Source organism: Otolemur garnettii, unplaced genomic scaffold, assembly GCF_000181295.1.
Source record: "Otolemur garnettii isolate 467f Iridium unplaced genomic scaffold, OtoGar3 scaffold00073, whole genome shotgun sequence".
In the NCBI taxonomy this organism is placed as follows: Eukaryota; Metazoa; Chordata; class Mammalia; order Primates; family Galagidae; genus Otolemur; species Otolemur garnettii.
Genome location: NW_003852468.1, coordinates 7,457,181 through 7,471,778, shown reverse-complemented (window position 1 = coordinate 7,471,778; position 14,598 = coordinate 7,457,181). Strand labels below are relative to the sequence as shown.

Sequence of the window (14,598 nt, the reverse complement as noted above, 5' to 3'; positions counted from 1 at the left end):
TTTTTTTTTTAACTTAGTCTTTGCAGAAGGCATGGAAGCATGTGCCGTCTTATGGCTATGTTCTTGCTACATCTTTAATGTCTCATTGTTTTCCTCTCCAACATTTGCTGAAGCACTGTTTGACTCTAATGTTCAGTGTGGCTCTGTAAGGAGCCAGATCCCTTGGTTCTTTTTTGCCAGCCTAGTGTGATAAAAGCTCTTGGTGTAGCCTCAGAAGAGCTTCAACACTGTTTATCTGTTTTCTGCCCTGTCTTTTACCCTCTGATCTATGAGAATGAAGGAAATGGCCTTCAGTTTGGCTCTACTACAGGTACCTGGATGGCCAAAATTTGAACTCCTTGGCAACTTAGCTTTCTTCTTTTTTGCTGTTTTAAGCTTTTAACTTTTGTGCGTGTAAAAATGCTTAAGATGCTTTAATTTATTGCTTTATCTGTTGGTATTAACCATACTTCTATGACCACATGAAGATAGCTCTTTTTGCTATTCATTATCAATGGCAGCTTATATTTTCCATTTAAAGATGTTCCCTCTTGTATGTAGATCATATTAGCTGTCACTATTGGCTGAAATTAAATTGAGTTCTTTTTTTGGATTTTTTGAGATATTAATATTCTTTATAAATAGGTCTTTGTACAAAGGTGAAAATATAACTGACAAAGTATGCAAATATAGTATCTTTGTTACTAAAAGTCGTGGGGAAAGGTTATTGGAGAATATAGCTACAGTTGTAGTAGTACTGGGCTTAGAGCTAGGAAAAACAAATAAGACTTTGAGGTACATTTCGGGATTTGTAACCTTAAGAGCAATACTTTGATGTATTTTGGTTTATTTGGGGAGTTAAAATTATTTATCTTATATCCAGCATTTCATTATTTGAGATTTAAAATTAGGTAAGCATTTGGAAACCTAAACAATACAATTGGATCCTGATGTTTCTCATTTTCAGAGTAGCTTTAAATTCTTGCATTGTCTCTCAAGTATTCATGTGAGTAAAAATACTTCCAGAAACATACTTTGGTTGGAATTTCTTTGTTTCTTAGTTTAAAAGTCTTTGTCACCTTCAGATTAATTTTCTCAAAAGCATAAGATCTGCGTGCAAGGGAGTCAGATCTATTTCCAATTGAAGTGATCTAAGACGCTGTTTTTAACTTGCTCACCTGTAGTTGACACTTCTCCTTTGCTGCTTCTCTTAAGTTTGCACTAGCCATTTGGTAAGCTTTGCGTATTTTTGTTCTTCCTCTGTCAAAACAGTTCGTCGCTTGGAACGCCAGATTTCTGCCTCACATTGGAATGTTATTTCTTGCTTTGTATTAAACTACATGCTTTGTCTTGTGCAGGTGTTGGCTTATGGAAAGACGCATGGTGTGACTTAACATCCTTCTCTTATTTTTGTTTTGTTTTGTTTTGTTTAAATTCTGCTTATGGTAGCAGACGTGTTTGCAGTTTCTCTGCTTTGAAGGCTTCTTGTTTGGAACCAGTATATGTAACACGTGGATCTGTTACTTGCAGAAATATTTTAAAAATAGTGTGTTGATGGCCTTGCAATTTGAAATTCAAGAAACAGAACCATATGTACCCAAGCATTATAGGTATTTATACTGTAGATTTCAAGTTTTAAAAGGATATTTCCAAATCTGTTCCTGCTTTTTCAGAAAATGCTAGAAAATGTACTTTTCTGTTAGAAGTACAGAAAACATTTGTTGCTCAGTCTATTGCAAGTGACATGGCTTGTTAAATACTACAAATGTTGTATTCTCTTATAGGGATTAGTTTTTCTGTTGAAGTATTTCTACAAATGATATATAAAACAAGTTATTTTATGTAACTATTAAAAATAAAACATGATGCTTTCTGCATCTGTTTCTTATTCTTATCATTTTCTAATTCTTATCAATTTTACTTATTGCCTTACTGTTTAATTCTAACATATGGCTATAAGTGATGAAGTTTCTTTCCTATGCTGCCATAAGCTTTTTTCCCCAAAGGGTTTGGCATTTTGTCATTCACATCTGGCTCCATTTTCCAAGCACTACCTCTTTAAGAGAACATTTTATGGGTTGAATTGACCTGATGTCTTATCTGATCGTCACCTGTGGTGTCACCGCTCACAGTAACCTCAAACTCTTGGGCTTAAGGGATTCTTTCCTCAGCCTCCCAAGTAGCTGGGACTGTAGGTGCCTGCCACAATGCCTGGCTATTTTTTTTTGTTGTTGCAGTTGTCATTGTTGTTTTTAGCTGGCTTGGGCCGGGCTTGAACCTGCCAGCCTCAGTGTATGTGGCTGGTGCCCTAGCCACTGAGCTACGGGCACCGCCTGTGGTTCCTATTTTTAATCTCAAAGGAGTTCTATTAACTCTTTCTAGGAATATGTTTTAGAATTGTTGCAAAAATGAAACTAGTATTTAACCAGAGCTTACTTCCCAACTTTCAGACTTCTTTTCTCTACAGTATAATAGAAACTCTTAACTGCAGGGATCTTTTCTTTAATACCCTGGTGGTTAGGTTATGGAGGTGGCTAAGAGAAAGCAGTGTGTTTTCTTTCACCATTCATAAGACTTATAGGCTTGAGCCCCTCTGACCTTCTTTTTTAATCTCTGCAAGTTAACAATCTACACACAACTTCTTTTAAGATACGAATTTTTCTTTCTTTAAAAAAACAGAGGAAAAAATCCAAGAATGAGTCAAGTCTGGGTCTTTTTTGTGTGTGTTTCCTTACAGCAGGCATGGCCTGGAGGAACTCAGCAAATTCTCCTGCCTTCAACTTGGCAACAGTTGCCTGGGGTAGCTCTACACAACTCTGTACAACCTACAACAATGATTCCAGAGGCCATGGGGAGTGGCCAGCAACTAGCAGACTGGAGGCAAGTGCCTTAAGTTACTTCAGGAGATTTGTAAGAGACGATCCCTTAGAGTAGGAGCACTTGATATAGAAAGAGAACAGGAGGAAAATTCATCTCTTTTAAAATCCTTTAGGAAAAGAACTCATATCAGGTTTTAAGGTAGGGTTATAAGAAATTTTTTAATATAAGAAAATAATAAGTTCTAAGGTCAGGAATCATTTACTTCAGATTTAAAGAAAGTCTTAAGCAATTAGATATCATACAGTAAGATCGTAAAGCCTTGTAATCTGGGTACTTGGCTTTAAAAATAAAAGCAGCTGTATTCGGTTAATTGCTTTTAATACCTAATAAATATTTGGTCCAGATTTCCCAGTGGTTTGGGGATTCTCTCTTTCTTTTCCTTGGCATAGGAATGCCCACTCTTCTTTCTTTTTGTTGGCACAGGAATGCCCACTCTCATGGCAACCAGTACGGCACTATCATGCAACAGCCATCCTTGCTGACTAACCATGTGACATTGGCCACTGCTCAGCCCTTGAATGTTGGTGTTGCCCATGTTGTCAGACAACAATCCAGTTCCCTTCCTTCGAAGAAAAATAAGCAGTCTGCTCCAGTGTCTTCTAAGTAAGTCGGTGTCAGAGCTGTGAGTTGAAACTGTGCCAGATAGGTTGCCCAGTATTTGGAATGTTGTGATGTAGACACTTTCGGTATGGAACAGCAAGCACCTGCCAAAGAGGAAGAGGCGGTCCTCTCATTTGGGCTTGTGCACCAGGTGTGCTGGCTGCTGCCACTTGGAATCCAGGGCTTTATGATGTTCTTATTTTTCTGCCTTTATAGAGTGGAATTTACCCGTGGGCAAAGAACTTAGAAAAGTAACATTTCTTTTTATTTTACTGTTTTTGTCCCTGGAAATTCTGATCACAGTGGTTAGTTTTATTTTCATTAGAACTTTTATTAGCTAAGTGTATAAAGAGCAAATTAGAGGACAGTCTGGGAGAAAGGTGTCCCGTTTGGGAGGCTGAGGACTGAACCGTCTTTCCTTGTGAACTTTTCCTGCAGGTCTTCTCTGGATGTTCTGCCTTCCCAAGTCTATTCTCTGGTTGGGAGCAGTCCCCTCCGCACCACGTCTTCTTATAATTCCCTAGTTCCTGTCCAAGATCAGCATCAGCCAATCATCATTCCAGATACTCCCAGCCCTCCTGTGAGTGTCATCACTATCCGAAGTGACACTGATGAGGAAGAGGACAACAAATATAAGCCTAATAGGTAAGAGAGGTGAATGGCTCGCTGCTAGGTTCTTTTAGTCTTTTGAGTTCAGGCAGATGGCTATGAAAGAAAGGACTAGAAAATATTTTGGAAGTGGAGCCTTGGATGAGTCAGCCCAAGTGCCTTAAGTTTTCGTAACCAAGCATTGTCAGGTTTTTTCTAATATTATACATGTTCATCGGTTTTATCAGTCTCACATACATTAGAGAGCAGATTTATAGTATTAAGCTGACAAACTACTCTGGTTTGAAATGCACGTTATACTACAGACATGATCCCTGTCTTCAAGGAAGTTTATTTTTATGGTCTGAAAACAGGTACCGTAACAGAAGCTTATAAATAGAAGTTAATTAGAATGAGTATCTGTGCAATTTCTTAATATGAAAAGGCCTCTTCAGAAGAGGTAGGACTTTATATAGGGCTGCCTTCCTCTTCTCTTCTGTTGTATGGTCTGAAAGTGTAAAAATTTAAATATCAGATTGTTTTCAAGTCCTTAACTGAGAAGTTAACTAAAAGAGAGTAAGTTTAATAACTGTTATATATATACACACACACACAATCAACTGTAATATACACCTCTCAGTGCAGACATAACCAACTGCCTTAATTGTTCTATGTTGTATTCTTTATTGGGCTTTTGGCATTAGGCATGTGGAAGAGGGAATAATTCCCTGCTTTTACCTGAAAAGATAGGATTCATATATAAAAGTAAGGAGGCTTTATAAAATAACACTTAAATGAATTTGAGAGGGTAAATTTATAATGAATTTAGAGCCTATTAGTTCAAAGAGACTGTTTATAAGATGAGATTTGGTGCCTGTAGCTCAAGTGGCTAGGGCGCCAGCCACATACACCAGAACTGGAGGATTCGAATCCAGCCCGGCCTACCAAACAACGACAACTATGACCAAAAAATAGTCGGGTGTTGTGGCCGGCGCCTGTAGTCTTGGCTACTTGAGAGGCTGGGGCAAGAGAATGGCTTAAGCCTAGGAATTAGAGGATGCTATGAGCTGTGATGATGCCATGGCACTCTACCCAGGGCAACAGCTTGAGGCCCTGTCTCAAAAAAAAAAAAAAAAAAAAAAAGTTCAAGCAAGAGAGACCTTCATCTCTACCAAGAAAAAAAGATGTTAGACTTGAAACTGAGTTTGGCAAGTGCTCATGAAACTGATTTGGGGAAGAGAAAAAACTTAACCTTCCAGTGAGGAAAAGTGGCATAAATGCATGAGGTGCAACCAGCATGATTGCTTTGACTTGAGCCAAGCCCAGTCAGAAACCAAGGAAAACTTAAACTTAGTAAGAGTGGTGTTTGAAGAATATTGAAGTAACTGTGAATAGGAATGGCTCAGAGGCAACATGACATATAGGTGCTATTAGAGGTGTGGACTCTGGAGTCATTCTGTTCTGGGTAGGAATCCTATCTTCACTACTTACCACTTGTGTGACTGGACAAGTTTCTTAATCTCCCTGTGCCTCAGTTTGGCATTCCTCATTGGCAAAATGGGAATAATAGTACCTATTTCATGGTATTGTTGTAAGGCTTTAATGGGATGTATGAAGAACATAAAAATAGTACTTGACTAGTGAGTGCTTGGAAGTTTCCTGCAGCTTACTAGTATTATTAATACCATAATTATCATCATTGTTATCATGAGAGGACCACAGACCATCTCAGAAACATTGTTTAAAAGGACACTTGATTAATCTCCAAATAAAGAAAATTTTTAAAAAATTTTAAGAAGGCAATTGAATTTTTATGTATTTTTCCTTTCTTTAGCTCAGGCCTGAAGCCAAGATCTAATGTCATTAGTTATGTCACTGTCAATGATTCTCCAGACTCCGACTCTTCTTTGAGCAGCCCTTACTCTACCGATACTCTGAGTGCTCTCCGGGGCAATGGTGCATCTCTTTTGGAGGGGCCCAGCAGAGTTGTGGCAGATGGCACTAGCACTCGCACCATAATTGTGCCTCCGCTGAAAACTCAGCTTAGTGACTGCACTGTAGCAACCCAGGCCTCAGGTGAGTGTGTCCTCATAGTTAGACTGTAATCTTCCTTTGATGTACATATACTTAATACTTTGCCATAATCTGCTTATGTCAGTGGGAGAGACTGGTGGCAGAGATTAAAGAATACTTAATTCAGGAATCAATTCTCTGGTGTGTGAAATGTTTGGCCATCAGTTTATCTTCCTGTATTCATTTTCTTTGGATTAATATAAAAAAGAGAATTTAATCTCAGAAACACATTCAGTCTAAATGTGGACAGGAAGTGACTACAGAAGTGTTTTAGAAAACAGTTGTGCCCTTTAGATTTTTTTCTCACCCAGTGTTGTAGCAGTGATGCTTTTGTTGGTTTTTATGATCAGCCTAATTACCTTCATGTTTTTTGCTCTGTTAGATACTGAGTTTAGAGTTCTGGTTCATTTACTGTGTTAGTTAGATAATATGTAGTACTAACTTTAGTAACAAATTGCAGATTTCTGTGGGTTGACACACTAGAAGTTATGTCTCACTTGTGTAACTTCCCTGTGCAAGTATTCCTGTTTGGTAGGCCTGCAGTGAATTAGGTCCAAAGCCCTGAGCATACTGTCAGAAGAAGAAAGAAAGTTTGGAGAAGTATACACATTTCTTAATCGCTTTAACTTGGAAATGTGAACATTTCTGCCATGGCCCCACTTAGATGCAAGGGAGCTAAGGAAATGTAGTCTTAGCTAGACAGCTACTTCTCAGTGGCAACTTTACATCAAGGAAGGGGAGCATGAATTTTTACTGTTAGCATAGCCATCTGTGCCACACTTGCATAGATGGTGTTCTGTTATGGATTATGTTACTGCCATAGGCATACAGTTTCTAACTTGAAGGTGTTGTGTTAAGCCTCAGTATGACTTTCCGCAGTAGTAGACAACAATTCCATTACAGACAAGGGAGAACTTCCTAATGCCAGGGTACAGAATAGAATCATTAGGACCTCTGTCCACTCTTAGGTCCAAAGAATATAGGCTACTCTAAGTCATTGAATAAATGCTCCAGACTTCCTAATGGGAACACAGAAGAAAGCAAAATTTTGTATTCAACTGTCCTGTAATTTCTTAGAATTTAAAAAGAGTAAGTGCCCAGAGGCTAGAATCTTGCCTTCTTTTACCCTTTTGACAGTTAAATATCCTAAGAATTACCATTATCCTTCTCAGCTTCATTTCTGTTAGTCCCTTCTTCCATCAGACTGTAGGTTCCTGGTGGGCAGGGACTGTGTCTTTCTTAGGTTTGTATTTCTAGCAATTCCTTGTATATAACAGGAGATTAGATAATATTTATTCAGGCAAACCTTTTGAAAATCTTTTGTGCCAAGACAGAAAAGAAATACATGATACAGTTTCTGTTCTTCTGGTGTAAATGGAATTGAGGGAGTAGGGTACACATTAGGTTTTAATTAACTCTTGCAAGCACCTACAAATGTGGACTGATTAATAGCATCTGAGGTTAGGTAAGTGATAACTGAGTAGATATTTATGCATCACTAAGCCCTGACCCTTTTTTTTTTTTTTTTTAGGTCTCCTGAGCAATAAGACCAAGCCAGTGGCCTCAGTGAGTGGGCAGTCATCTGGATGCTGTATCACCCCCACAGGGTATCGAGCTCAGCGCGGGGTGACTAGTGCAGCCCAGCCACTCAACCTTAGCCAGGTAAGCGCTAGGGGCTGCTGCCTTCTGTTTTGGGCCCTCCCTGTTGTTACTTTCTGGAGAACCCTACTTCTGGCTGGACTGCTGAATAAAGCCATATGAAGCCCCTCTTGTTTCAAACAGTTTGATGTTCTGTGGCCTGCGTCATATCTGCATATGCTGTGTCTCTTCATTCCCTCTGTGTCTTTAGGGTAGGCATTCCAGATTTCCTCTTGGACCTCTCTAGTCTATGTGGAAGATTAGAGAAATGTCTGGAATTTAGAAAGCACCCAGGATGCTTTAGCTATGTCTGTTTCTGTACTACCACATGCGTTGAGACCAGATTCTTTTCCTTTATCTCCCAGGCCATAAGTAACCTGAACCTCACACTGTTTCCTTGAGTCTAAAGATAAAGAAAAGCTTTTTGCCATTTATTCAACTGGTTCTAATCCTACTTGTTGCTAGAGTCTGGGTTTTGGGGTTCCCTCTTCACTGCCCATCTGATCTTCTGATGGGGTGGTGAGGGTCATTTTATTCCATTTGTGTTCACTCTTCCTCAGCTAAAATTCTGGTGCTTGTCTGTCTCCTGCTAGTGAGAAGGTATCCCTGTGAGGGTGTAATGGTGTGAGAGAATGTGCACACGTGCAGGTGCAAATGTAAGTTTGAGTTAGTGCGTGTGTTTTAGGCTCCACATTTCAAGAGGGATGTGAAGAACTTAGAGGAGAACAAAAGAAAACAATGGCAAGAAAGAAAGGTTAGGAAAAATTCACATTCACTGACGCCAGAATAGGGTGAGTTGAGTCAACAGTTACTAACATGCAGGAGTGGGGAACCCTATGAGCCCTTGATTCTCCCCCTTCCTCTTGTGTACCTAAGAGCAAACTGCTGTTAGGCTGAGCTGGATTAGGATCTGTTCTGCCAAGAGGCAGAGGGATGGGTGGCTGACCTCTGACAGCACTCATTGCCAGTCTGGGAAATGCCATGCTATAGCAGTCCAGAAACAATACACGTCAGGACCTCAATTCTTAACTTGCCCTTTGGTGCCCTGAGCCAGAGTGATCTCAAGATTCTTCACTCCCTTCTTCCTTCTTTTAGAACCAGCAGTCTTCGGCAGCTCCAACCTCGCAGGAGAGAAGCAGCAACCCTGCCCCCCGCAGGCAGCAGGCGTTTGTGGCCCCGCTCTCCCAAGCCCCCTACGCTTTCCAGCATGGCAGCCCACTACACTCGACGGGGCACCCACATCTGGCCCCAGCCCCCGCACACCTGCCAAGCCAGGCTCACCTGTATACGTATGCTGCCCCCACCTCTGCTGCTGCATTGGGCTCCACCAGTTCCATTGCTCATCTTTTCTCCCCCCAGGGCTCCTCAAGGCACGCTGCAGCCTATACCACTCACCCTAGCACTCTGGTGCACCAGGTCCCTGTCAGTGTTGGGCCCAGCCTCCTGACTTCTGCCAGTGTAGCCCCTGCTCAGTACCAACACCAGTTTGCCACCCAGTCCTACATTGGGTCTTCCCGAGGCTCAACTATTTACACTGGATACCCGCTGAGTCCTACAAAGATCAGCCAGTATTCCTACTTGTAGTTTATGAGCATGAGGGAGGAGGAATCATGGCTGCCTGCTCCTGTCCCTGAGTTTTAATAATGGGCTATGGTGAGCTCCTCCTTTACCCTCTCTTGAAACTTCTTAGCCAGCAACTTGTTCTGCAGGGGCCCACTGAAGCAGAAGGTTTTTCTCTGGGGAACCTGTCTCAGTGTTGACTGCATTGTTGTAGTCTCCCAAAGTTTGCCCTATTTTAAAATTCTTTATTTTTGTGACAGCATTTTTGGTATTTGGAAGAGTTCAGATGTCTATCTTCTGCAGTTACCAAGGAAGAGAGATGATTCTGAATGAAAAAAAATTCTGTCTCTCTGACTTGATTTCTGTAAATGCTTTTAAAAACAAGTGAAGCCCCTCTTTATTTAATTTTGTTTTATTGTGATTGCTGGTCAGAGGAAAAATAGGATAAAAGGACTTGAAATCTGGCAACAAATGAGAAAAGAAAAATCATTACTTTTTGTTAGTTTAGAAACTGAGACTTGTCTATTTTATTTTAAAATCAGCTTACGCAAGTCTGTATTTTAATATCAGGCATTTCTCCTCAAAATTTCATCTTTGTTCATGGGACATGTAAACTTAGAGTTTTTAGTTTTGTTTTTATGTGACATTATATTTAATGGGTAGTTATTTTTACAAAACTGGTTACATATATTACATATTTTTCTGTGTTACTGTTGGTTTTCTCTCAGTTGCTTCTATGTTTATTACAAAGTGATGTTAAAAAGGCAGCTCATCCTTTGCTGGTAACTAAGTGTGTAAGAATCCATACCTACCGTGAAAGCACCAAGTATTCTTTTTAAATGAAGCACCATGAATTCTTTTTAAAATTATTTTTTAAAAGTCCTTTTCTCTCTGATTCAGCTTAAATTTTATTATTAGAAAAGCCATTAAGGTGATTATTGTATGGTGGTTGTTTTAGTATATTCAAAGTCTCTTGTCTTATTACGAGATATGAGCAGTGATGAGCTTTGCCTACAGATTAGTATGAATTTTCAGAAATACACCTCTGTGTGTTTCTTTGTCTCCCTTCTGTTTTATGTGATTTGTTTGGGGAGAAAGCTAAAAAATCTGAAACCAGATGAGAACATTCTTGTGTATAGCTTTTATACTTTATAGTAGCTTCCTTTGTATGCCAGCAGCAAATTGAATGCTCTCTTATTAAGACTTATACAATAAGTGCATGTAGGAATTGCAAAAACTATTTTAAAAATTTATTACTGAATTTAAAAATATTTTAGAAGTTTTGTAATGGTGGTGTTTTAATATTTTGCATAATTAAATATGTACATATTGATTAGAAAAATATAACAAGCAATTTTTCCTGCTAACCCAAAATGTTATTTGTAATCAAATGTGTGGTGATTACACTTGAATTGTGTATTTAGTGTGTATCTGATCCTCCAGTGTTACCCCGGAGATGGAATTGATGTCTCCATTGTATTTAAACCAAAATGAACTGATTCTTGTCCGAATGTATGTGAACTAATTGCAATTATATTAGAGCATATTACTGTAGTGCTGAATGAGCAGGGGCATTGCCTGCAAGGAGAGGAGACCCTTGGAATTGTTTTGCACAGGTGTGTCTGGTGAGGAGTTGTTCAGTGTGTGTCTCTTCCTTCCCTCTCTCCCTCTTCCCCTTATTGTAGTGCCTTATATGATAATGTAGTGGTTTATAGAGTTTACAGTGAGCTTGCCTTAGGATGGACCAGCAAGCCCCCGTGGACCTTAAGCTGTTCACTGGGATTTATCAGAACAGGATTAGTAGCTGTGTTGTATAAATGCATTGTTCTCAGTTTCCCTGCTGACATCAAAAAATAAAAACAGCAGCTTTTCTCCTTCACCACCACCTCTGCCCCTTTCCATTTTTGATTCTCAGCTGAGTTCTTACAGAAGCATTTTTCCCACATGGCTCTCTCACTGCATTGCTACCTTGCTTCTGTGAGAATTCAGGAAGCAGGTGAGAAGTCAAGCCAATATTAAATATGCATTTTCCTTCTTTTTTTTTAAAGTATGTGCAATCATTTTTAGAACAAGATTCTTTTTTTCCTTTTCCCATGTGGCAGTCCTTCCTGCAAATAGTTGACATTCCTAGTAAGGTATTTGCTTGTTGAAAAAAAAAGCATATAACAGATGTGTTTATACCAAAGAGCCTGTTGTATTGCTTACCATGTCCCCATACTATGAGGAGGAGTTTTGTCGTGCCACTGATGACAAGGAACTCAGAGAAAGGTTTCTTAGCCAGTGAAGAATATCAAGAAGGAACCAAAGCCTGTGGAGACATTGGGGCTTTTGAGGTTTCTTTTAAACAACTTGTATATTCTTGGGGGCCCTTCAAGCTGTGAAACTGTCCTTATATTCTCAGCTCCTGCATGGATCTGGGTGAGGTAGAAGGTACTGGGGATGGGGACATTCCTGCCCATAAAGGATTTGGAGGAATAGGACATTCATATGGATGTCCCTACGATACAGATGTGTTCCATCTGAATTGAAAATCATATATTTGAAAGATAATTCTAAGAGTGGTTCTGTATAGAGATGGTGTCAAGGAGGTGCAGGGTGGAGATGGGAGATTTCTGGAGCCTGGTCAGCAAGCTCTGTACCGGGTTGAACACCGAGGAGCTGTCAGAGTATTTGGAGATTCTTTGTTGTAAGGAGTAAGGGCTTCCAGGATGGGGCAGGTAGTCAGTACAGCCTACCAGAACATGTGTCTTCTCTATGTTTTCATCATTGTATTGAGTTGTGTTTGTTGTGTTTTCAGACGGCACAAGACTGCCAAGCAGTTTTGTGTAGTTTCTGTTGCCAGTGTTACGCAGTTTTCTAGTAATTGTATGTGGGCTCTGTGTCTCCTTTTTACTAAGCACATTCTGATTTTCTTGTTTAAATGCAGGTTTAGTTTCTAATGGTAACGTTTTTTGTTCCTTATCTTTCCTCTACAAGGACAAGATTTGTTGTTTTTGTAAGAAATGAGATGCAGAAAAATCAAAACTCCACTCCTGCCCCCCCATAAATAGATTCCATTTAAGATAGGAGTCTGATGCCACAGAAAAAGGTAATACAAGAGCTTGTATCATACTTGAGTCACCTGACTAGTAGTGTGTGATTAAAAAATTTAGAAATTTTCAGTCTTACTCTGCAAACTGGCATTGCAGATTTACCAAGATCCGCCCTGTATCTGCTGAATGTGTATGTCCTTAATGTAGCTTTCAGTTCTGTCCCTGAGGCTTGACACTGCTCGCCCTGACGCATGCATGGAGGAAGGAAGCCTTGTCAATTTAGTGAGCAGCTGGCATGAGTACAGTGGCCTGACCTCAAACCAGCTTAAGGCTTTAAGTCCTCTCTGAGAGTCTGCACTTGCAGCCTATCCCCTTCCTAGTGAGAAAGGAAGTGGGGAGGGTTAAGTATAGCCACTCTGGGCTCATCAGGACACTTGATCACTCCAGAGTTTTTAATAGCTCCCAGGAAGTGATGCCACTCTCAGTGCTCAGCTGAAATACCAACCCCAGGAATATTAACTCCATTTCAAACAGTTCTGGCCATTCTGAGCCTGTTTTCATGATTGCTCATCCCTTGTTCTCCACTAGAGGGGCTAAGCTTGACTGCCCTAGCCAGGCAAGCACAGTCATGTGTGTTTTATTCAGCATTATTATGCAAAAATCCACTAGTTGAGATGGTTTGTTTTAGGATAGGAAATGAAATTGCCTCTCAGTGACAGGAATGGCCCGAGCCTGCTTCCCTTTTTGATTTTTTTTTTTAACTGACGGATGGTGCAGCATGTCTACATGGTTGTTTGTTGCTAAACTTTATATAATGTGTGGTTTCAATTCAGCTTGAATAATAATCTCACTACATGTAGCAGTACATTATATGTACATTTATGTAATGTTAGTATTTCAGCTTTGAATCCTTGATATTGCAATGGAATTCCTACTTTATTAAATGTATTTGATATGCTGGTTATTGTGTGTGATTTAAACTTTTTTTTTCTTTCTCCCTTTTCTGGTTGTGCGCTTTCTTTTACAACAAGCCTCTAGAAACAGGTAGCTTCTGAGAATTACTGAGCTATGTTTGTAATGCAGATGTACTTAGGGAGTATGTAAAATAATCATTTTAACAAAAGAAATAGATATTTAAAATTTAATACTAACTATGGGAAAAGGGTCCATTGTGTAAAACATAGTTTATCTTTGGATTCAATGTTTGTCTTTGGTTTTACAAAGTAGCTTGTATTTTCAGTATTTTCTACATAATATGGTAAAATGTAGAGCAATTGCAATGCATCAATAAAATGGGTAAATTTTCTGATTCATGTGGCTGTTTTTGACTTCTGTGATGGGGTATAAAGGAGATCATCAAATGACACCTTTGGAGTAGCTGAACACACTGCAGAACATCACTAGGGTATTAAAGCCATTCTTTCTTTATATAAATATCCATAGTGGAAATGAATAGAGCTTGGTAAAGAATATTTTGTAAGAATGTACTGCCTAGGGCCCTTTACTTTTGCATCATCTGCTTCTGACCCTTTGAAAGAGGCAGATGACTTTTGAGACAGGCTAATTAAACTTTTTTTTTTTTTGAGACAAGAGTCTGAAGCTGTCACCCTGGGTGGAGTGCTATGGCATCACAGCACACAGCAATCTCAAACTCTTGGGCTTACGCAATTCTCTTGCCTCAGCCTCCCAAGTAGCTGGGACTACAGGCGCCTGCCGCAACACTTGGCTATTTTTTGGTTGTAGTTGTCATTGGTATTTAGCAGGCCCAGGCTGGATTCAGACCCGCCAGCTCTAGTGTATGTGACTGGCTCCCTAGCTCTGAGCTACAGGTGCCACGCCAGACTAATTAAACTTTGTTTCCTAAGATATTTCAGGAAACATCTAAAAGTAGGAATCGGCTCGGTGCCTGTGGCTCAAGTGGCTAAGGCGCCCAGCCACATACATCTAAGGTGGCGGGTTCGAATCCAGCCGGGACCTGCCAAACAACAATGACGACTGCAACCAAAAAATAGCCGGGTGTTGTGGTGAGCGCCTGTGGTCCCAGCTACTTGGGAGGCTGAGGCAGGAGACTCGCTTGAGCCCAGGAGTTGGAGTTTGCTGTGAGCTGTGATGCCACGGCACTCTACCCAGGGGGATAGCTTGAGGCTCTGTCTCAAAAAAATAAAAGTAGGACTGAAAGTAAGAGTTACCACAGGAAGATGCTATCTTTTCCCTCCTTTCTTTCTTTCTTTTTTTTTTTTTTTTTGAG

The 14,598-nt window shown here is 40.0% G+C and overlaps 1 protein-coding gene across 3 annotated transcripts in view; it reads left to right on the top strand.

Annotated features, from left to right (window-relative positions):
- Positions 1–13,659, top strand: part of HIPK1 (homeodomain interacting protein kinase 1) — a 92,650-nt gene extending 78,991 nt beyond the window's left edge. For 2 of the 3 annotated variants that reach the window (XM_023515467.1, XM_023515466.1), the window contains exons 13-18: positions 2,717–2,859; positions 3,283–3,462; positions 3,898–4,104; positions 5,882–6,123; positions 7,652–7,782; positions 8,854–13,659. In XM_023515467.1, coding sequence (XP_023371235.1) covers positions 2,717–2,859; positions 3,283–3,462; positions 3,898–4,104; positions 5,882–6,123; positions 7,652–7,782; positions 8,854–9,342 — 1,392 coding nt within the window. In that variant the 3' untranslated portion in view covers positions 9,343–13,659. The remainder of the gene's footprint in view (positions 1–2,716; positions 2,860–3,282; positions 3,463–3,897; positions 4,105–5,881; positions 6,124–7,651; positions 7,783–8,853) is intronic. The other variant, XM_012807666.1, reaches the window with a different exon arrangement.
- Positions 13,660–14,598: the final 939 nt, after the last annotated feature.